Consider the following 24,877-nt stretch of genomic DNA (forward strand, 5'->3'; position numbering starts at 1 on the left):
CCCATTTAATCTCCTGCATCCTTCCCTTTATCTTCCATTCACACAGACCATCCTTTCTTCTAATTCACCTAACTCTGGGTAAAACACAGTAAATGCATCATAAATATAAGGCCTTCCTACCATACTATAAATAACTACTTTCTAAATTCTTGTTAGCACCACCTTGCCATTTTAGTAACTTTATCATCTGCAGCACAAAACTTTTTCATTTTAAATAGCAAATTATTCTTCATCTTTCAATGCTTTTAAAGACCTAGCCGATGAAGAACAGCTAAATTACAAATTAACGCTGGATCTATTTAAAGACTAGCATGTTCTTCCAACATGATCACAGTTAATACAAAAAACCCTTTAGATTTCTGCTGCATTTTTCTCCACCATGTGCACTTGTCTCCCAATTTTCAATACAATGTCAGTGAAACTGTATGCTAAGACAGCACTGAGCCACTGATACGTTAAGCGATCTAAAAACAGAAGTACCTAGCCACAGCAAACCAGTTGCAGAGTCCAACTTTCAACCACTCCTTGCTGCTGGCATAAAAATGGAACTGGGTAAGAGACTAACTCTTGTTCTCAGCAAGAAATACTGCCCCTGAAAACTGCACTGAGCTCTACCTCCTGTCCTATTTCTTCTTCGTGCTTTTTTAAGCCCAAGATGTTCTTGATTCTTTTATCTACCTGACTATAAACACACAAGATGGGTTCCTTCTTTTATATGTCCATCTTGTACCATGGCTCCGTGTAAGTCACAGCAAACTTAACAGATGCGAGCAAACACTGTAACATACAAAGGTGATGGGTTGAAATCCAAGCACAAACAATAAATAACACAAAACATAATAAACCCAAAGTTGTCAGCATAGCACCTCACAAATGCAAAAATTTCCATCCATCTAAAGAACTTTCTCACAAGAAAAACAGCCTTCGCTTGCTTCACCCTGTTGTGCTGCCACACAACGCTCTTTGGCACTTTTAGCCAAATGCAGACATCAAGAGACTAAGCACAGAGATCCAGACTGTATCTCCTACCACACGATACAGAGCTCCATCACTAGTTGATACATAGGATCCGGTTTTAAGATGTGGGCAGACAATTAAGCTACAAGCATTTAAAGTTCAAGCTCTTAACAGCCAGCCCGCATCACCCCTTGGGAGTGTGACATTGAGAGCAATTGATTTCCTGCTCAACTGGTCGTTACAGCCCTCGCCAGGCTTGATCTGCACATGGCATTTAGGAGCCCCCACACTAATACAGCGCCAAAGCCCACTATGGCTTATTTCTCCCTACATCATGTCCAGGGAGCAAGATAAGCACAGAGCACTACCATATCGGTTTTTGCCAGGCAGCCAGACACACACTTACTTAACTCCTGCAGATTTTGCTTGAAGGGCACTGCTCCAGAAATCCTCTACATTGTTCGGTTCAGAAAAGGCCTGCAGACACGCACTAAATGGGATCTTGGCACGGACGAGCTCAGGTGGAGGTCTCCTTGCGGCTTCTGCTTCTCGCCTCTTCAATTCATAGGCAATTAATTCATCTGAGAAATACAGATGACACTAAAAGCTAAATAAACATTGTTACGGTGTCCCTCACCAGTCTTATTTTTGCAAGTTTTAGAAATGCAAAAACCTACTTATCAATAAAAAGCTTTTACATGGCTCTAACTAGACATCCAATCGTTTTGTCTGCATTGGGGTCAGGAGCTACACTTAGAACCACATCTCTTTTTTGAAGGTTTCTGCTCACGGTGAAAACACAGAACTGGAAATACTGGGAAACAGGCAGTTAAAACCTTGCCATGAATCCTGTGTTAACAGCAACACCAACTACCCACTTTATCAGCTCAATATGACTCAGAAAATTATTGCTGTCTATCTGTGTCATCTGGCTTTCTAGACAGGACAGGATTATGGATGATCTAGAAAGAGTCCTGACACTGGCAAGTTGAGCAGCACCATATGGTAAATTCATAAACTAACATACCTCCCAAGCCATTGCCTGGAAATAACATGCTCTTTTATAAGCAACAGAATCATCACTGAAACTGATGAACAAAGAATGAGAAGTTCTCCAAAACTTAAATTTTCAAGTCAAAAGGTCTTTTTAAAATATATTGTCCAATTCAAGGAGTTGTGGGCTACGTGAAAAGCAGTAGGTGGAATTCTCTGTCTTGTGCTATTTCGAAGGATCTGATGAAATAATCAGAATAGTTCCTTCTGGCTGTAAAACATTTTAAATTTTGAGATTCTGTAGGAAACCAGAGGCACATCCCCCTTCTAGTGTTCCTGTGATGTCCCCTCCACTTCCACCTCAAGCACACATTTATTATCTGAGTCCGCAAGACTCTTCACCACTGATTGCAGGGGCAACCAAGATTTGCGAGTACCTCCCTCCTGCTTCCAAGTCCTCTAGCCTCCTCAGCCATTTTCTCCTTTAAACACAGGTATGCTTTATCAGGCAGCTCACAGGCATGAAAAACCCACTCCTGTATATTAAATCAACATCCACCACTTCATCCTCCTTCCCTCCTCTCCTAAAGCCCAGAACATCCAAATTGTGTATTTTAGCTTTACAGATGACAAAGTATCTTGTACTCCTATTCTCTGTTATCACGTTAGATCTTATAATCTGCTGCTAACGAACGCAAAGCCAATTTGGTTTTTTGGTTGCTTTTTTTTGTGAGTGTGTGTTTGTTTTTACAAGATATTAACTAACTAGTATGTTCAGTACCTTTTTTAGAATTAAGAAGTTTTTATGTACTGGTTCACTGCCCAGGACAAAGGAAATCCAGTCCTAATAGGGATCTTTGGGCACACGCATGCACACAAAACAAGGGTAAATAAATTGTACTACAAGTGGTGTGGCACATCCCTGGGTCAAATCCAGGTTAAGGTTTTAAATCACAAATCTCTGACATCTTTATCATACAAACTGCTACCATTCTTGGTGATATATTGCCGAGTGGTGACACTTCATGTTGGTCCCACAGTCTGAGAAGAAATCTGTCTGAAAACTTGCCAAGAGTATCCAGGTAGAATCCTCCTTCCCTAAAAATATTAGCAGGGATGTTAGAGCCACAACTGATGTGTGTTTAAAATCTCCTCTAAAGAAAACCAAACCAAGTAACTTTCCCCTGGTCGGTTCATTGGTTTGATTTGCCAGGTGGCCTTGAACCATTCTATCCACACAAAGAGACCGCATGGGGGTGAGAACCTCTTTCCCTCACGGTTGAGAGAGCCACCAGAAGAACTGGTCCGTCAATGGACCTGTTTCTTTACCTTTGTTTGTTGCTGCCTCCATGGCAACAGGTAGCTGCATGATGTAGTCCACCCTCTCTGTGTAGCGGACCTTTCTGGACTGGCAGCATTGCGTGCGTTCTTCCACCAGGAACCGGAAAACATCACTAGGGTTTTCTGAACCTACAGGGTTCCTCTGAAAGGAATATTAGATCCAATCATTTAAGTGACGACCATGACAAGGACCAGAGAACCCAAAGGCTGCTGGTTGTCTTATGGCAGGCACAAAGACACCAGTCTTGCACCCAGAGCCGACAGCTCAGCTCGCGTTTTATTGCATGCAGAACTCTTGCACCCCCAGAGAATCCCACTGAAGTCCACAATGCCTGCATACACAGCAGTATCTTTCTACACACAGTAACTTGCAGAGTATGTACCTAATAAATCTGACTGAGTCAAGGTGAACAGAAGAAGGTAGGAAGGTGGCAGGTTACAATAAGGTTAGAAAGCTCAGGTAAATACCATGGAGCATCCTTTCAGCAAATAGAATTGCTCCTGCCACTCCAAATCTGCACTGAAACAGAACAAGCAACTTGTAGTTCGTTACCCAGATGGGAATGTCATACAAATAATATACCTCCTCTTTGTTGTTCATCTTAACGTCTGTTATCAGGCAAAAACCAGCAAAATGTCTTCCACCACCCTATAATCAGTACATGCCTTTTGGGATGTGGAACATTATGCATGCAAATGCGAATAACTTCATCTCGACTGTAACACATGAATAAACCCCCTCGATTCTTGGGGAAAATGGGAAGAAGAGGGAGGAAGGATGGACAAGAAAGAAATGCTTTAAATCAGAGCTGCATGTATTTCTAAGTTTCCTTTCAGAAAGACAGCATTAAAATTCACAGTACTGATTCTTTTACACACAGCATTGAGCTGGAGCTCAGTGGAACTAACATTTTATACAGAAATATTCAACTGACAAATATTCACTTTGCTTTCAGCAGGGGAGTCCTTCCTCCCATAATGATTCCATGATGTACAGCTGGGATTTGTAAAAGAACTGGATATGGTAATTAGTCTGCTCCCAACAATGATATAAATTTGGAATAATAATAACAATGATAATCATAATACCCATTTCATTAATGGATTCCAAGACAGACTTCAATATGGAAAACAAATGGATGGCATGTAATCATAAAACGAACAGCAATTTGAAAGGACAGTCACATATGTTTATAAATCTTATAGCCTGTACAACGATGCTTGACCTCTCTATATCTCTTGCAGTCGTTAGCAGCAGCATTGGCCCTGTGAGTGGTCATGCAAGAGTCTGAAGTAAAGAGAAGGGAGAATTAAAGAAACAAATCTTTCTAAACCAAAATACATTTAAATTAGTGCCATTTTCTACATATCCAAGGCTAAAAAGAGTATAACAAAAAAATGAGGCACTCACATAAAAGCTCTGCCCTCATTGTCTACTATAACCAGGGAAAAGAAGCGGTAATTCAGATTTTCTCACCTCTACTAGATTTATAAGATGTAGGAAAAATTCCTGCGCGTCTTGTTGTCTATTAGAGGAAAATTCTGGGTGGCCTTTACTTATAAAGGCCTTAAACATTCGGGGAGATATTCCATTGTGTTGAGGCTAAATAAAAGAAAGAAAAACCTTTTAAAGAAGGATTTTTAATTCATTCCTGGAGCAAATACCCCAAAGTCACTCACTAGATCTATCTATGGCCCATTTCTGCCACTGGAGAAATGATAGTTTCAATTTCATCTGGTTTTCCATTTTAATAAAAATAAATAAATAAAAAAATTAATAAAAATGGAAAGGGTGTTGAAGCATTATTTGGGGGGTTTAGCATGTGTTTTATGACATAGTTCCTACAGCAATCGCTCTGCTTCTTCTATGGCATTTGCAAGTTAAAAGAGATTACTGAAGGTTTGCTAAAGTTTAGTGGTTTTCAGAAAGGCTAAAAGCCTACGCTGTTTTCTAACATTTGACATTCCTTTCAGACCCCTGTTCCAACTAAAAGTATGTGGGCATTGAAGCACTTTGGTGCATCAGCTCGCAGCTTTACTCAGGACAAAACCTCTTCAGAGATCTCTACCGAACCAAGCAGCGGACAACTAACGTGCGCAGCACGCGTTCCGAGATGGGTTGTTAAGAACAGACGGGAATTTGCCATTTGCAGGTGCCGGTCGTGCTGAAGGCCCAGAACATATTGCCTTTAGCCATTCAGTTACATCAGTAGGAAATTACCTCAAATCAGAAAATCTCTAGATCTCCAAGAGCATCCTAGTTTTGACTTTCTCACCCTCTATATCACTTTAAGAAGCCTCCCCTACCACTGCAAATTGCATCCTCAAGACAACACTAGCTATTATCCCTTTTAAATAACACTTTCGAAAGGGTCAGAGTCTTTTACTCAGATTTGCCCCCATCCTCCATGAGACCAAATAATTTTCAAGACAATCCAAGCCGAAGTGTAGCCTTTGGGATACGTCAGAGGCCGTTAAAAAATCAGGCAATCTCATTCTTTACTACAGTTGTGCTATCACACCAATATAAAAATAGGGAAAGCAGCATAAAATGGCAGGCACATAAAACACACACTAAGAGAGCAAATTTTATTCTTGGTTTCGCCAGGGTAAGGTATTCCTAGACCCACTGAAATCAGAAGCGGATTCTCGATTTTAATGCTTTTTCAATTTCTGGCAGGACACCAGCAACCACATTAGGCTAAGATGCTCTTTAAAGGCTCTCGTAAAGAGACAAGAGTCTCAGTATTGCTTGAAGAGATGTTCCAGGGATTTCTGAATCTTGGGTTATATATCACTTCAGTGTCCTCAGCTGCCTTTCATCAAAGCTAGGACTGGGGAGAGAAATGCCCAAACCAGCTCAAATTACTATGTAACAGGCTTCTTTCTATGTTAGAAGCAAGAATACGGCAAGGTGGCACATTTGCCCTGATGTATAATGCAATGAGTTTGGAATTAAGCCTTGTTTCCGTCTATACACTTTTATTCAGCCATTTGAGCAGGTTGCAGAGAAACATGCTATGTGTGACAGTCTACAGAAGAGGATCGGATCTTGCCCTCTAAACCCCTTCCACCTCAAGGACAAGAAAAACAACAGAAGAAATAGCAAGGCTCTAAACAGAAAATCAAGTCCTAGCTGATGACCCTTTAGCCTGTTTTTTAATGTTAAAGTGGGTCCAAGAAAACTGCTGCCATTTTCAGACTAAACTCCTGTGGCGAAAAATTTTAGCTCCACAGTACCACGAATATTTATAGAATATCTAGCATACTTTCCCCATCAACAGTCGCAAAACAGTTTAGCTAAATATAGATTGTGCTGGACCACTGCAGATCTCTCATGAATGCTTTTACAGGCAACAACTCCCAAAAACTTTGGATGAAATCCAAAGACCCAGAAAGCTAGAGAACTTCTTTGCGTGTAGGAGGGGAAAAAAAGAATAAAAATAAAATGAATAATTGATTTTATAGACACAAAGCAAAAGCACTTGAAAACTCTGAAGGCCTAAAATCCTATGCAAACGTATTTATTGTAAATGTCAGTACAACTCTCCGGATGACAAAATGCTCTCTGTATATATACTAGTATTATCGGGGGGGAGAGGGGGGTAAGACAGCAAACAAAAAAAAAGCACCCCCAAACCAACAAAACAGATTTGTATGCCCAGAGTGAGGGAATGGAGGAAATATCTATACTTGACTTTTTTCCTAAATAAATCTTCAATACAACAAAGAACAAAAGCAGTAAAAGCTGTTTCAAATCCTAATGCATGCTATGAATTGCTTGATAAGGAAATAATCTGATGCGTGTAACTACAACTTTGTTAAACTGAACTTAGGAACAACACGAGCATTGTTAAAGGCCAGTAGATGGCTACTACTACCTGACAGAGTTTTATGCCATCTGTCATTAAAAAGCTCTCAATATCTCATTGCTAGTAGTGGCTGCTGGGCTAAACACGGAGGTGTAGCTTTATTTGAAGGGTTCAAGTCCCTGAACTTCCAGCACATTATTCTTCGTTCATACCCTGCATGTGTTTAAGAAAGCCGGTCAGTCAGTATATGTAATTTAATGCAAGGAGCCTGTTGAAATCTATTCCACTATTTCTTGGTCACAGTGATGCGTTGGTAAGTTTTAAACTTTATTTAAAGGAAACAAGCAGGATTCATTCGTTGTTCCAAACCAACGAATAGCTACTGTACAAAGCAGTCTCAGGAGACATAGGACTTTCGGATCATGCAAACTACTCTGTACCAGATGCTCTGTCTTTGTCCAGAATCTCCTTGGCATTCTGATTTCAGAAGGAGAAATTCCTATATCAATAACTAATAGATGAAGGTAGAGGAACGTATCTATTTCTAGGAAAATATCTGATGTGCCCTTGCGGCCAAGAAGCCCAACGCTATCCTGGGGTGCATCAGGAAGAGCGTGGCCAGCGGGCCGAGGAAGGCCATCCTCCCCCTCTGCCCTGCCCTGCCGAGGCCCCGTCGGGAGCACCGTGTCCCGTTCTGGGCTCCCCAGTCCAAGACAGACAAGGAACTACTGGAGAGAGCCCAGCGGAGGGCTGCGAAGAGGATGAGGGGACTGGGGCGTCTCTCTTACGAGGAAAGGCCGAGAGAGCTGGGTCTGTTCAGCCTGGAGAAGAGGAGACTGAGAGGGGACCTTACCAACGCCTGCAAACACCGTACGGGCGGGTGCCAGGACGGGGCCAGGCTCTTTTCAGTGGTGCCCAGCGACACTTTGAGGGTGACGGAGCGCTGGAAGAGGCTGCCCAGAGGGGTTGTGGAGTCTCCTTCTCCGGAGGTATTCAAAACCTGCCTGGACACGATCCTGCACAACCTGCTCTCGGTGAACCTGCTTTGGCAGGGGGTTGGACTAGATGGTCTCCAGAGGGCCCTTCCAACCCCAACCTGTCTGGGATTCTGCAGTTTCCATGGAAACCATCACCATGATACTGTGACAGAAACATGCATGACTTCTACTGTGTATAAAACTACAACCTGGTATCAAAGATTCTTTCTCCACAAAGACAGCTCTTTTCTACAGGTATTATTTCAGTATTGGTTATTAGTTGACCTTTCATTTCTAAATATCCCATCTGTGGAGTCTGTGGTTTGACTCCACAAGCTGCTTGGGGTCACAAAACAGAGGCTGGCAGGGACACAAATCTGTTCTAGGTCCAGTTTTCCCAGCATCACTCTAAACAAGATGCTTCAAGGTAGATGGTTTGAATAGTAAAACAGATCTAAAAGAATAGATTTGCTGGGGTAGATAACGCTGTCCCAATAACTAACATTTTGCTTAAGACAACTATTAATTGGATGACTCTAGGGAAAACAAATGCAATTCCAAAAGCAGCAGAGTTTGAGCAGAGAGCAAAATCTGAGCTGGTCTCACTCTCCAAAGGCTGAGGGAAACTTAAACCAACTTACAAAAAGAGAAGACACTTTTCCATCTTACCACTAAGCTACTGACAGCTTTTCTTCTTCACAAAAGCAAGCAAGAACAGGTAAAAAGATAAACCAGTGAATCAAGCAGCCCCCATGAACCTTGTTAATACGAATAGATCAGTCAGGCCTTCGTCAAAAATTATCCTTACTGCTAAAACCAAAAAACTGTTGGACAAAGAATATGAAGAGGCTTTCTGATGACTGTGAGGGCGAAGGCATTCATTGCCGGATGCGGAAAAAGCACAGACAGATGAAGACACGGGTCTATGGATGGTACAACGCCAACACAGGCCTTAATGATTTTTGCAGCACAAGACAAACAAGCAACTTTCATGTTGCAGAAGAATAACACAAAGGCAATATGAAGATTACAGAACCAACAATACTGGAGTTCTCGAAGCTAGATACTAGCTAGATATTGTGAGCTAAGTGTATGTTTTGCTGCAAAATTATTGCAAATTACAGAAAAAATAAAAGTCTCCCACTGGTTACACTCACTATGACAGAGAAATAAAATTCTATATTATGTAGGAAAAAAGGTTATTTCATTCTCCAGTTCCTCTCTCCTTTGTGTCTAGCATGTTATCTATACAGCACTCACCCCTCAGTATACCTTTGTTCTGAAATTGCCTATTCTGAGAAAGCTGATTCCAAGGTTTTTTCTGCTGTGAATTATTATAAATCAGGATATCTACATTGGTCTCCCAGGCTCTCCAGGAATTAGAGTTTCAATCTATATCCAAAACCACATATACTACTGTGTTTCCAGGATAGATCCCACTGGCACAGACATGCTTGTACATGATTTCTGTACCACAAAATACTTGAATAAAGCCCAGTGGACATGGCTTTGCATGGCCCCTCCTTCATCTACATGAAAGCCTCCAGCACCACTTAATCTTGTGTTACCTAGACAGCTTCTCCTGAAATCAGGTGGAATATTGTCAGACACTTCCTGGAAACAACTCTTTAGCTCTTTATACTTCTTTCTGAAATTTAAAGAGGGTGTAGAAGTTTGCTTCCAAATACTCAGCACTCTCTAGATAACATTTTGTTGTTGTTGTTGTTCCTCAGAGAAGATAAACATAAGTTGCAAGTTCTACGAACTTTTGCACTCATCACTGGAGCAGCAGGATACTTTATAAGCAGAACCAATGGTTGCTTTAATGCTTCGCACAAATAGCCCCTGACTAATATATTCCTGACTAGAATCCTGCACATTCCACCTTGCTAAGCATCCCATGCTGGATCCACACGTGTTCCTCAATGCCCGGCACCTGTTCCCTTTTCTCAGGATATCACTTTTACCTAGTTACCAGGCTGCACAAACTCAGTCAAATACCTTGTGTTCTTCTTTCATCACCTGCTCAATAAGCTCAGATTTCATGGGTGGCTTAGAGTACTGGCCTGAAAGAAGGCCGTGTCCCAGTTTAGCCCTGTAGGGAAGAAAGTGGCAGGGTGGAAACATGTGAGAAAAACAGAAAAAAAGAGAAGATTTTTATTCCAAGCAAAAAAAGAAGTTTATGGTCTTTGACTCGCTGATGAAACATCATTACCTGCAACTAAGTGGGCAAATCTTTCCGTTCTACCTTGTGCCATATTTCCCTTTCAAGCCCATGCAGAGATGATCTTCTGCCCTGCCATTAAATTACTTAGCTTCTATTTAACTTGACCAAGTAAACCACTGAGAAGTGTCACTTACATCTGAGTGTTGAAATCTTGCGTTGGATCAAGAGGAGAGTAGTCAAATATTCGTGGAAGGTTCCCCACATACCTGGGCAGCAAGAACAAAGCAGAAACATTCAAATATTGCAGCTAGATTTCCTCAAGGATATCCTAATAGATCCTCAGCAGTGATACATCAGCAGGCTTCCTCTGTGCTAACAAGTCAAATTTTGCATCATAGCAATGACTTAATCTATCTCTGGTGAGTGCTTCTATCATGGAAGAATAATAGTAAAGAAATTAGGAAATGGAAACTTAAGTTTTGCTTAGGAGCTTCTAGCTATAAAGGATATGATGCCGTTGTTCATCTGGAATTTAAATTCTATTCCTTGATTTTGAAATAGCTGCAGGATAGCGTTGCTCAAAACCATAGAGCTGGGTTGAGAACCAATGTACTTTCTACTCCTAACCAACACTGCCAAATTCCAAATTTGTATCAGGACCAGAACATGTAAAAAGAATGTTTCGATTGAGTTTCTTCAGAGAAACAAAGGCTAACTCCTGACAACAAACACCGAGGTATATATTGTTCTAGCCAGTTTGTTGGAAAGCGAAGCATGTAGTAGCACACTATCTGAGAACTGCTTCCCTTGAGCATAAGAAAAACAGGCTAGGTAGGTATGGCCGTGTTGAAAGAACACATCTAATTCATGCCTAGTCCCTCTTTCATCAAAGATCTCCACTACTTTGTTGTTACTAAGTGCTCCAGGTAACACCAAGGACCATGCTGTGGAAAACCACCTCCCTTCGTAAAGCCCATTTTGATATTTTTCAAAAATGCAGGTAGAAAAGCTGGCACTTAATGAATCTACAGACTGTACTCCATATGGCTAACAAAGTAAACAAACACAGGCTTTCTCCCTCTTCTTCTCCAGAAGGCAATTGCTACATGAAAACCTGGGAGGCTTTCCAAAATCTAAAAGCCTAACTTCCAGCACACACACTACTAGTGCTGTCGAATGAAAGAGCACTCTGAATTTTATTGCAAACCACAGACTGTCCTTTATAAAAAGGCTTCTCTCCTTGGAGTGATGTGTTCAGTTTTGATCAGTCAGGAATATTTCATATTCTTCTGTTGTGCTTACGGTGGATGACAGGCAGACTCAAACAAAAATGCTTTTGTCCTTTTACTCTCTTAATTATTCAGTGGAAGAATATGCTCACACTACCCTCTTCATGAAATGAGATTTTTTTTTTTTAATTAGAATTTTAATTAAAAAAATGCCTCTGATAGTTTCCCTCTTCTTAGCTGGACCTGCATGCAAAAGGTGCGCTGCTTTTCACTAGCATGGATCAATATTAACATGTTTGTGCCACTACAGCTTTTCGCACAAGTGACACTGGAGCGACAAAACGATTCCTGCAGCTACACGAAGGCATGGGGCAGCACAAAAAACGGTAACGTGATACTGATGATACCGAGATAGACACACACACGTACGTACATATATAAAAAGCAGAGCAATCAAATTTATGAGGTGGCATATGATTTCCCACCACTGAAGCTAAGCAAGTAAATTCTGTTTTCAAAGGCAAATTGGGTTTTGTGTTCCAACCTGTTCCAGAACAGAACAATACAATCACTAAATCCTCTAAGTGACCACTGAGCTGACTGAGACAGACTTGTTTGCAGGCGAGACCAAAGTTAAAATACCATTTTGCTTAGAAGAACAAGAGATTGAGGAATGCAGCAGCTAGTGACAAGAACTAGTTTGAAGCTACTTACGCTCGCTGGAACTCTGGGATGCTGAAAATGGCTTGCATGACAGCATTGAGGTAGCAGCTATTTCCCAGGTTCTTCATGCCAGTGTATCCTGGGCCGTACATGGGCTTGAGTTTCACGCCAGCTTCCTGAATCACTTCCCATTCAGAGACTCTTGGTTTTATATCGTTATCTCTTAGCCCATTCTCTGTCTGAAAGCAACAAGAATTTTTTTTTTATCTGTTTAACTTCTGCAACAATTACGCTGCCGCTATCATCATCACCAACTTTGTGATTTATACTCTAGAAAAGAAGAGCCAAACCAACGGGCAAAGGGAGGTAAATCCTGCACGTAGGGGAGAAGATCAGGGTCAAAAGGCTAGCAGCTTGTTCTTCCGATATACCTCTTAGCTCTTTACCACAGGCCACTGGCTCTTTGAGTGGTCCTAGCTGTGAGCTCAGTCCCAGAGCTTCACTTCTCTCAGGGCTGTGATCTCAAGCCTCAGCATCAAAACACTGCATTTTTTCAGGTTTCATATTCCATTTGCAATGGCCAGGAATAGCTGCCGCTGTAGAAGCTGGTCCTAGCAAACAAACCAGATGAAAAGCTGCAGATCCGAGAACTCCTCCCTTCTTTCAAATGGGAAAAGCCAAAACTTGTGATGCTGAAGTTTCTCCCCTTTACAGCTCAGCCTTCAGCTTGTAGGTACGTGGCTTGTTCACAGCGTGGAGGTCCAGGTCACTACTGAGTCATTTACCGTCAGCACTACGCCACCGCTTCACTAAGAATTTTTCAGACTGGTCTGAAGACCAGGGGCGAAACCTTTGCAACAGCTGAGACTAAGTTTTCAAGGCTGCTGAGTAAAACAGGTTTTCCACATAGACCACTGGATAAAAGGGACTTTTTATTTATGATATTGGCAAGGAAATTAGTATACCAAAAATAATATTAGTACCATGAAGGCTTTTGAAACTGCAGTTAAACTCTTCTCTATCATTTTAGAGTTATTATTAGTTTTCTCTCCACTTGGACAGTGAAATACACTAAACCAGTATCAGGTTTGTTCATTTTTAACAGTTTTCTTGTTCAGGTTATCAGGTAGTGATACTAGGCTACGTGCTTCCGTGAAAAAATAAAAATAAAACTGAAACCACCCGCCTTTGTAACCATATTCCATTCAGACTTCTTAGATCATTTAAACAGAACTGGAATCAACATCCACTAAAATACAAATTAGTCAAAGGACTTCTCTACTAATACAGACCACAGCAACAAGGTCAGGAACAGGACTCTTTTTGCCCCAGACCCTTTCCAGTGTACCACACTATAGACCACGCTGTTTTCTAGACTTGAATGGATTTTTTCATTTTATAATGTATTTATTAACAAGACCTAAACTGAAATTTTTAACCTTGCATAAAGAACCTTTCAACCACTTTTTTTACTTATCCACTGCTTAGCTTATTTTTGCTTAAGATTTGTATCTGTTTACACATGCTATAGGCTTTCCTTCACTCACTGTAATTAAATATTATAGATGTTCTTCTCCAATTGAATGAGGTTTTTCATCTTGAAGGAAAATGGTACATAACACACGAGAAGTGAAACATGTAAACTAAAAGACTACAAAGGAACTCTTTCGGAAGGCAATTTTCAGATTTGAGAGTAATGATTCCCTCCTTTCAGACCTCAGAAAATAAACCACGAAGTGGCTGGCTGAACTTTACAAAGCTAAATACCATCATAACAGTCTGAAGGAATCACACAAATATAAGCTACAAGTATCAGTCTTCTCCTGTTTCTCTCCCACCCCCAACTAAACAAACGAGTAAACAACAAACTAAATAAAAGATGGATTTCCTACCACTTGCATCTGCAGCATATCAATTCCAAAGTGTGCCAAATGTTTTGCTATATGCGGATCTAAAACCGGCTCCTCTTCATCAAAGGAATAGACATCTACAAAAGCAGAGAGAAACAGATGAGCTGTAGTATCAAATATTGTCCCTTCTCGTTGTTTACCAGCATTGCATTCTCAGTACAGGACTGCCTATACAAGATGCCTTACTCATATTCTCTAAGTTTAGTTTCGACCAGCAGAAAAATGCATAGACATCTGTATAGCTCAGTAAATATCTTACATGTTCCCGACACGATCACCTCAACTACTCGCCTCAACAGAAATTACATGCCCTCACAGTATTAAAACCTAAGAATAGTTATAGTGATCATAGTATTTTCCTCCCCCAAAATTAAGAAATTTGTAGGGAAAACAAGGACCAGGGCATGCAAAAAACACAGTTTAAGGAATCCACTTATGCCCTTTTCCCACAGAAATGCAGAGAGAGCTGAGAAATTCTTTATTAGAAATAAAGAGGTGGATTGGACATCATTGGACTGGGCTTGGAAGATTAATCTTGTGGTTAGGGAGAAAGGCCGATGTCGTGACGAAGGTGTCTTGCTTTATTGTATGGGAGATCTAGATTTCAGTTCTAGCTCTATGATAGGGCCTTACGGCCTTAAGTAAAAGCCCATAAACATTTTGGCAGGGCAAAGTTCAAACTGTGGAGGGAAGCAATATGTCTAGCGATGCTATTTTCATTATGAAATCAAGTTTAATAAATCCAACAGAAGGACAAAATGGTTGAGAGAGAAAAAGCTCATTTTTAGTGTTTACCAAGCAAGTGCTGTAACAAAGCTGAGCGCACAGCAGGTTTCGCCTACTTGAGCAAATAAAAATAAAGGTGCAGGCATCATAAAAGGATACGAGTGACAAGACATGCGCTAGTAAGACTTGAACAGGCCTTCCATCTTTTCTCTTCTCTGGCCTGTTCCTCTGTAGTGAACAACTACTTCCCTGCTTTGGTCTCCAGCCATACCAAAATCCAGAATCCCTCTGCCAGTCTGCCTGCACTTCTCTCAGCCAAGTTTCCTTCATGCTCAGCAGAGTTTCTCACAGCGACCTTGCCCCCTATGACCAGATCTAGCCTGACAGAGAAATCTTAGCCAGGGGAAAGATTGAACAAACTCAGGAGAAGAGAGCAGGAACGCAGACAAAGGCTGTTCACAGCACAAATACCACTTCTGGGGGGTTCTTACCCTGCCCTCTCCTGGCAACCACAGACCCTGGCTCTGACTCAGCCCATCACCTCTGCAAGACTTTAGCAGAAAGGCAGTCTCCTTCAAGTCTGCTAGTATCAAACCCACACTGAAATGATAGGTTGAAGGTTAGCCAAGACCTCAAAGACATAACTTTTAAGATTTACCAGCCCTATGAAAAACATTAACTCTCTCAAACCAGGGAATTGTGCTTTTGACTCGCGCTGCCAGCTGCTGATTAGGCGTCAGACCCTCTGTTGACATTGGTCCCGATGACCTCTCCGGCATTCGTGTGGCTGGAGCTGCCCATCTGCTGGAATTCCAGTGTGTGGTAGCAAGCGTGCCCAGGAGACACGACTGTTCATCCACACACACGAGATCACAACATTCCCATAGTCTTCTGGTGAGGTCACAGTGCAGCCAAAAGATTCTGGAAAGTTCAAACACTTAATGGAGAGAGATTACACATCAACTGATCTTGGGGGACTACTTTCAATGGGGAAGCTTTGATTTTGTTTTTCCTCAGCTCTGGCAACTGAAGAGAGAGCAGCCATCTGGGACTACTGACCCAGAGCAGCAGAAATAGAACACGACACATGAATCCTTGCTCAAGCCCAGCTCTTGTGTCATATACTTCAGTACTTTCTCCTGTGTAGCCAACTTAAATTCATGGGAGAGACACAGAATTCGCTTATTTAAAAAAAAAATAATCAAAGAGCAGCAAATCAAAGAAAGAAGATGAAAGCCCCCAAACACAGGTCTGTAGTGCTGTCATACGGACTCTGGTAGATGAGGAATGTAGACAGGTCAGCAATGTGACACACACAAGCTGGTATCATTAGAGTGAGAAAGGGGAAGAAGGGAGGAACATAAGGAGGAAAAAAAGACCCCCAAACCAAGAAAAATCTGAGACAGACAACACAGAATATTATTAAACAGAGAATAATCATTATTATTCCTGTTATGGTAAGAAAAGGAAAAAGACAATGCTACCTGTACTCCCTTTCCTTCCACAGCTCAAGATTTACACCCGTTCTGGCTGTGTAGACGTCACTTCTTCCTACTTCAAGGATAACAGGCAACGGCAACACTGTCCCTGAAGAAGCAAGTTGCACAGGATCCCCCAAAGAAGTATCTGACAATTGCCGAGACTGACATCCTCAGAGCAACTCCTGCAAGTACCTGTCAGACAGGGCTTCCCACTGCCAAACCCCCATTCCGTTCCTCAAACCAGTTTCAAGCACGCAGCCTCACAATGACTTGAAATGAAACCAAATGCCGCTGTCGAGCGAGGCAGTCTGACAAGCACTACTCAACCTGTTGAAGCAAGCGACTTCTCTGACTCTCTCGTGCATCCTGTCCAAGGGCCAAGAGTGGAAGACAGAAGTTTGGTTCAGTTTCTGCCCTGATCCCAGATCTGTTTGTTGACAGAACGCTACAAAATGGGGCTAATGCCCCAGAAATCTTTCGTAATGTATACAACACAGATTCCTCAAGGGAAGACGAGGAGCTCTCCTCTGCTCCCTCTGTGTAAGTATAGGGTAAGCGTAAGTGGAACACTGTCACCACCTCTTTCTCTTCCTTACTCGTGTGAAAAAAGAATAAGTTATGTCAGCAGAGGGACTAACGCTTATTACTCCTCTACCATCACCTCTTCACCTCCAGCGCGGGGAATCAGAAACCAGACAGACTTTGCGTCGCAATCAGCCACGGAGCCTCTTTCCTGAAGCTCATCTGTCATCCAGCCCTATCGAGAGGTTATGATTGCTACTGCAATACAGATCAGAGAGAAAATAAGTACTGAAAAGGGAACGGGGAGGGCTGGGGGAGGAAAGTCTTTTCTATAGGGAAACGCAGTAAACGTCATCCAGAAGAACAAAGGTCTGTGGAGAACAGCTGGTGCCCCTCATTCAGAGGGAAGGGTGACAGCCTGTCCTTTGTTATCCCAAAGGCCACCTAAGGGAGGAAGCAGCTCATCAGTGGGAGGCAGAAGGACAGCAGCTGTAAGGAAACAAGTACTGCTGCTAAAGATGAGAAAGAAAAGAAAAAAAAAAAAATTAGAAACCACGAAAGAATATTCTGTTTATTTTGTAGATGCAGTTGCAACCTACAGCTGGGCATATCCTAAACACCTTCGATAATTGAGAGATTCAGACAGAAATCATCCAAGACCAGGCTCACGCAAGGAAGCCATGTTCCATCTGGGAGCGAAAAGAATGAATTTGGTGCAGTGCTCCTGTGGCACAGCTGGTCGGATCTGACTACAGTCTCCCTTCCCTGACACTGAATAGGACTTAAAGATGAAAACCTCTCAATGTTAGAAAAGGAGCTGCTCTAAACAGTTATTTTTTCATCCATATGGTCATAAGCACTAAAACCAAAATATAATCATGCTATGTGTTACTCTGTTTTTTTTATTTCTCCACACAGCTGCAGAAAGGATCTCCTTGCTTGTGACTTTTTCAGCTTCTCATGTTTTTACTCCATCTAATACTCACACACCATAATCCTCTCCACCGCAACACCGCAGTACGTCACACTCGGAGAATATGCAAACAAGGATACATCTATAGCTTTTTTCCCCTCTCAAGATCATCAGGCGTTTTACAAACGAGCATCACAACAGCCCCATGAAGATGAGCGTTCATTAGACTGAACAAAATGTTACCGAAACAGTAAGAAAAAAATAAGTTTCCAGTACGATAAAAAAATCCATACACGATGTTAAGAATGGACTTTTCTGACTTTAAAAATCATTACTGTGTTCTTGTTTCTATGTTACATAAGACTGAATCATTTGCCCTAGCAAATGTAACAGAACTGAAAAATTCTGTTTCTCTGGATTCTGCCGTTTCAAAATAATACCATTCTTCTATTATAAATCTACTGTTATACAAACCAAAAAAACTATTTACACCAACTATAAAACGGGAAGAGTGTGTGCCCATGCCTCCAAATGGAGTGTGTGTCATTCCCCCCAAGCCCATCAAGATTCACAGGGTTTTCTTTCCATATCACACTCTCAAACATTTGCACTAGAAGCACAAACCCACTTGGCAACAGACACACACTGTTAGTCTCATGCAGAAGATACCCCATCTCAGAACCTGCCGGGTGGCTGACCTGCTCCGTCAGGAGTGATGGTTCCCAGCTTCACTGCCAGGGGATAACCCGTCTCCTTGTAGTGCTCCACTGCATGCCCGTTCCCCCCGCTGCCATCAAAGAACCACTTTCCGCACAGCACAGAACCATCTGTCAGGTTTAGCCACAGATTCTCCCGCAGGTCACATTTTGAGCATTTCCAACCACTGCAAGCAAAAACAGGAAAAAAATGACAGAAATAAGTGAGTCCGGAACCAGTCCTGTATTTCCAGGTACGGTAGGTCAAACCAAACCTACACACTCAGCCCGGAGTCACGCAAGAGAACTGCTGGCTGAGTTGCTGGCTTTAGTTCTGTTACTCTGGACTGTATTAGAGAGCCTACAACGAATAAACCTTATTACCCTCACCTGGGGGGAATTCTAACACCATTGTCTAACTGTACGAGTGTTTTGGCATGTTTAGAAGCCTGTAGCTCTTCTTCCCAGGAGTCAGGGTCCTGCTTCCTGTAGGGTGATTTTGCGCTGAGGAGTGCATCACAAGCTATCGTCACCTGGAAGACAAAGGCATGCCAATCAAAACCCAACACGATTCAGGGACTGGACGGAACTTGGCATTCAGCCCATTGCTAACCACATACAGAACTGGATATCAGTAAGACTATTTATATACTTAAATATGCACATATTCTTCTAGATTGCAGTTGTTATTATTTTAGCAGGAGAGCAAGCACAAGATGTACTATGTGAGCATCCCTGGGACAAGCTGGCATCACAGTAAGGGAAGGAATACAGGAGGTAAAAGGAAATCCAAGAAACAAAGACAAAGCAGACTTTTAAGAATGACTGACTCTCTATTATAGCTAGCTAAGAAAGATCTTTATGTAAAAGCAAGCACCACACGTAAGAAAATGAAGCACCATCTCGATAAAAACTGAAGCAGGAGACAATTCCTATCACCACTTGCACACACTCACTGACCAGTGCTGGTAACTCTTCTATATTGGGTAATGAGATTTCATAGTGATCAGGAAAAATAACAAGTTTTGCTTCATCTTCATATTCAAAGTCATCGCTGTTGAGATCACCGTTTGTCTCTAGATCTGGAAAACAAGATGGGTAATGTTAGGAGATTGTCCCAAGATCCAGGTTCCTAAATTGTGGTAGAGGTACCGCTATGAAGCATTGCTTGCCTGGCATCAGCCTGCAAGCTAATACTGTCAGTAGTTTCTTCTGGCTAGAAATGTTTGTGAAATCCTGATCTAAACTGAAATCTGACCATCCTGCAAGAGGATGTTCCGAGACCAAAATTTCCATCTTAATCTGATCCCCAGTCACCGTTGATTTGGCCCCTCTCCAAGCAGTGCGCTGTTGCAGACATCACATTCTAGGAAGCAGCTAACAAAACTCTGCTCATTTTGGAAAAAATCAGGATGTAATACTGCTGTGCCTTTTACCCAGGATCTTGAAACACTACGCAATGGGGAGACCAGGTCACACTACCCATGCCCAAATGGCAGAGCAGGAACAATGCACCTCTGTTTCAGCCCCCCATATTTTCCAGATCACCGACCTGGCTGAAACATGCTATGGCTCCCATCCGTCTTGAACCCGTGGCCTCTCCTCCCACAAAGATGTCCATGGCTGGAAGTATTCCTGCACCTCATCCATAGTCTCAAATAGCTACAGCAAATACAGTTACACCAGCATTATCCCTCTCTTGCTAACTCCACTCTGTAACCAGTGTAACTATCTGTTTAAAAATCACTTCTTAACTAATAAAGCTTTCCTTTGAAGAGCAAGCCTTCCATAGTGTTTGTGTACACTCTTACTGTAAGGATTACTTTTTTGCTTAAATATGAGCCTTGGTCAGGCAAGATCAGCTAAAATGCTTGTCCAGAAATAAGTGGACCCAGAGAGAAGCCAGGAGGGTATATAAATAACTAAACAGCTAATGTTTATATCTCTAGCTTCATCAAAACCATAATTATCCCATACTGACAAGACTGTGTTAAAATCTTGCTCGGTTCTTTCCAGGACAACTGAAAAAGTTAAGACCAAACACGTACATGTTGTGCGAGACATTTCACAAGATTCAATCGCAAGAATAGCCTGGGCAAGGATGGGATCTTCTGGATCCTTCTCCCATCTGGAGATGCTGGATCTACTGTAGTGCGATGTACCAGCCAGTCACTGAGAGAATAAGGTTCAACCAAGAAAGAAGATGCAGCAGCAGTAGCTAAAGCTGGTGCTTATTTTCACTCCAAGTACATACACATGCTTAACGAGCCACTCAATGCTAAATGAGCACTGGCAGCAATCACTGCACTCTGGGAATGCCTGAAATCTCAAATGTATATTTGGGAGAGAGGTGAGGATGACAGAGGCCAGATTCAGAAAACTAAGCTCTCCATGTGCCCCATGGGCAGTAACAGTCTGAACACCCTAACTGATAAAACAAGTATCAAAAGATATTTTAACTCGACCTGGAAGGATCACCTCTCGAGAAGAACATAATCCAGTTTCCATTCAATTCTTGGCTCACCTGCTGCACCAGCCAGTCCTGAGGGGTGACAACACCCGCTGCCAGTGACTTCCAGCAGCAGGACCTCTTTCTCAGCAGCAACCAACAAAAGCCCCTTTCTTATCAGCTGACTATAGACACAAAAGAAAAAACTTTTTCTTATACTGAAAGCACGACATTTATAAAGAAAATATTAATTTTTTACTAGTTGCCCCACTCCCACTATTTTCGGAACTATCCCTTCCCTTACTGCAGAGATAACCAGCGACCTCACTTTACTCCGGGCTTCTTTCCCAGCTTGTATTACAATCCTGCGTTTTCACAGAGGAGTGAGCCTCCACAGATGCAGTCTGCAACAGCAAGCTCTTTTGCTCTATGAAGCAAAGAAAGGGAGTATCTCCGAGCTGCTGATACATAGGGCAACACATCACAGAGAATTTTCACATAATGCCCAGAAATTTGACGGTGGCCAGCAGAGCAAAACCAACCGTACTGACCGTCTCCTACACATGACAAAGGTTCCTCAGAGAGGATAAAAGCTCTGTGTGCGTTCAGACAGGTTTAAAGGCAGCAAACCTCTTCCAGGGCTTTGCTCAGCCACCAGAGGGAACCTGCAGACAGCTCACATCAGCCTGGTCTGTAGACGTGTGTAACAGCTGCTGGTATTTTTGTTTCCTTAGGATACTGACATTAAGTTTGTAGTATTTACAATCCACTATATAGAAACAGCAATGATAGGGTTGCCTGGGCTCAAAATTCAGGCACATGCTTCAGCTCATCCCACAAGCCAGACAACAGCCAGATAGTAGCAACTTTACTGCTACGGACCTGACCTGCGTTTGAGCTAGTGACCCAGGGATGAAAGACCGAGCATCCTATTAGCAATCATCCGCTGCCATCTAAGGACTTCACACGCTTAGGAGCATCAGCCTTTTGTGTGCAGTGGGTAAGGAAGGAAAGTTCCTTTTTACCTTCTCAGGCTTCATACCATTCACATTACCAGAAAAGCAGAAAATGACGTCCTGTCAGCATGGCGTTCTGGATGCCTGACACACCGATACGGCAGCATCACACTTCTTATTTTAAAGAAAGATACACACAGCTTCATAGCAGTTCCAGGAAAAAAACATGAGGATTTAACTGGCAATTCCTCTTTTGAAGGTGACCATGTAAAGCCGGTACACTTCCACTCCACACACCTACTCCCTCTGAACAGGAATGAAAAGGACCGCCAGTGCTTTTCGGCAATCATCACTCTGAAGACAGTTTCTCAGGGTTCAGATCCAGTCGATAAGAGTGGAAAGGGCTCCTAAGGCCACTGACTGAAATCCCTTGGTACAGCAGATAACCATATAAACTAATCCCTTTTGTTGACTGTCAGACAGGCCCCTTAACGATGTCCAGTTGAAAACCCCCACATCACTACTCATAGTTTTAAATCTTGGCTTGTATGTGCTGCAAGCCAGAGCTGCTAAGTTCAGTAAGAAGTTCTACCTGCGTTAAATTTTCTGTGCTTGTGCAGGGGCCAACACGGCTAAGAAAGCACGAGCGTAGATGCAATAAAACCAGACAACTCTTACTTTAGAAGGCAATGGAGCCCACGCTAAGTGAGGGCAGAGGCTGACCCGTAGCCACTGGACATCATGTGCAGTCTGCAAGCAGTTTCGAACTCGGATTTTAAAATTAGTGCAGAATTTGAGAGAGGAATAAGTGTAACTATAGGAAGGAAGAGCAGGGGGAAATCTACTTGCAAATGGAGCATATGTGATCAGAAATTACTGTAACACTAAAGGCACTGAAAAACACGAACTTTCAAGCACTATACTTCATACAAAGCCGTTTCTTGGCCAAGGATGTTCTTCCAAGATGCACTGTGAGTAGAAGAATCTCTGGGCGAAAAAGGGCTTACTCAGTTCTAAGACTGAGCCACAAGACAACCAACCAGTTTGTGATCTTTTTAAAGAGCTGACAGCTTGCTGGTGAATGTCCACATGGCAATGTTCCCCTTCTAGCGGACTAACAGCTTTCTGGTGCCTCCTCAGCGCCCCAGTTAAACACCCTGGTCACTAAAACAAAGCGTCCGTAGGTCATAAGTGTTGTGTTGGGAGGCCAGGACAACAGGCAAAGCAAAATAACAGACACGTTAAAACAGAGGCTTGACTGGCGTTGTTATTTTAGGCAAGCGGTCAGTAGAGTAAATGTACTCCAGCTCACAGGCGTCACTTTAGTGACGCTGAGAAATGCATCGCTGCTGCGCTGACTGAAAACGGCAGCTGGAAGTGGAAGCCAGAGTGCTGCAAATCAACCCACCGGAGGGGAAGAAAAGGAGTGGACGTGCCCAGATCAGATTTAGACAAGTTACCAACTGACTGCACTAAGAATAGTGGCATAAGGAGGCTCCAGGCAGGACCCTCAAAGAGGATTTCCTGGGCATATGGATGTGTCTGTGTGCGTATGAAAGGGAATGCAAACGTGAAAATTGAATGAGGATGTTGACTAGTGAGCCTACAACTAATTTTGAAACCCTAGAAAGACATTTTAGGAATCTGGGCTTGATCCTGCTCTCACTGAAAGCAATGGACAAATTTGTATTGACTTGGGAGTGGAAGACTGAGTCTTTAAATCAAATCATTTCTTCCTGAAGCCTCTAAATAATAATGAATTGCAGCAGCAGCACTTTGCAAACTAGAAGCTATTGAGTTCATTTGTCTTCGGGCACATCTGAAACACTGACCTCATCAGATGAGCTATAAAAAAGAAGAAATTAATAAAAAAAAAGAAGATTCACTTTGCAGTCATAACATTCTTCTTTGTGGCAAAAGGAAAAGCAAAACTTTCTACTAGGATCATTTGGATCATTCCCTACTTGTAAAATAACACTCAAATTGCTTGCTACATCTCCAAAGCATTAGTATGCTGTTCTTATTGCTAGATATAGACCTCACTTCTTGGATTTCTGGCACAGTCATGTGTGAAACAAGCAAAGCTAAACCACCAAAATTCAAATTCTTCACTATTTTGCTGGCAGCACTAGCCTTTGTTAATCTAGCCTAATTTCCACAGTTCTACCTAAACCAGCAAACTATTAAGACTCTATTAGTGTAAGATATCTGCTCACCATTCTATACTCAACTCAAGCTCAGATGGCAAAGCCAGAAAGCAATGGGTTCACTCGTGGTCTAATCACTTCCACTGCTACTGCTGGGGACCACGCACAACTTTACTGGGCTAAAATTTAAAAATATTGTCAGGAAACACTCAAATCCTCCTAAATCACAACTTTTCCATTCATAGATACATAGTCTATCTCTGCTTACTTACATAAATATAAACTTAAGCCATTCCTGGTGAAAGTCCTCTTCAGAAGCTTACCAAACAAAAACATCCTTACTGAAAACAGGGTTCTGCTACTGGCTGCTATGGGGTCTGGGAGAGCTGAGTGGAGCCGTGGTCAAACCCAGTACGGCCACTCTTACGAATGGTCTTTACACTTGGGAACGGCAGCCCTAAGTGCATTCAGTGCCGTAGGCAGGCATGTGCCACCCAGGAAAAGCTCACCAAGTTTACATGTTCTCCCAGGCTCTCCAAGTGGAAGTTTTCCTTTCCGAGGCCGCCTCTGGGACCAGCTGTGTCATGGGTACTGCTCCTCACTGACACTCCTCTCACCAGCCATTACCATCCTCGCAGATCTGCTGACAGAGCTGTTCACTTGAGTACTGCAAAACACTTTTAATTGATGGTCTGAGTTAGCCCTGACTTTGCTCAACGCAGAGCTCACACAACTTGCTGCGCTGGCGGCTACTGCTACGGTAACTGATCTGGAAGAGGACATCTGTCTACGGACAAGTTTTATGACGGCCACTCTGCCAGCCTGGCGTCCAGGCTCTGGCACGGACCAACGGATGCCTAGGAAGAGGGTACCAGACCAAGGCAAAACCGCGGTGATTCCTCCCTCACTGTACACCTCCTAGCTTCCAGATATCTACCT

General features: G+C 42.5%; 1 protein-coding gene across 2 annotated transcripts in view; it reads right to left on the reverse strand.

Moving 5' to 3' along the window:
* USP13 (ubiquitin specific peptidase 13) overlaps positions 1-24,877 on the reverse strand; it is a gene marked incomplete at both ends in the record, with an annotated part of 53,663 nt that overhangs the window by 8,032 nt on the left and 20,754 nt on the right. For both annotated transcript variants that reach the window (XM_082319533.1, XM_082319534.1), the window contains 10 exons: positions 1,364-1,538; positions 3,280-3,433; positions 4,769-4,894; positions 10,082-10,175; positions 10,442-10,513; positions 12,191-12,378; positions 14,032-14,126; positions 18,390-18,574; positions 18,777-18,919; positions 19,347-19,468. In XM_082319533.1, the coding sequence (XP_082175659.1) occupies positions 1,364-1,538; positions 3,280-3,433; positions 4,769-4,894; positions 10,082-10,175; positions 10,442-10,513; positions 12,191-12,378; positions 14,032-14,126; positions 18,390-18,574; positions 18,777-18,919; positions 19,347-19,468 (1,354 nt within the window). The remainder of the gene's footprint in view (positions 1-1,363; positions 1,539-3,279; positions 3,434-4,768; positions 4,895-10,081; positions 10,176-10,441; positions 10,514-12,190; positions 12,379-14,031; positions 14,127-18,389; positions 18,575-18,776; positions 18,920-19,346; positions 19,469-24,877) is intronic.

This window comes from Platalea leucorodia (genome assembly GCF_965183815.1).
Source record: "Platalea leucorodia genome assembly, chromosome: 8".
NCBI lineage: Eukaryota > Metazoa > Chordata > Aves > Pelecaniformes > Threskiornithidae > Platalea > Platalea leucorodia.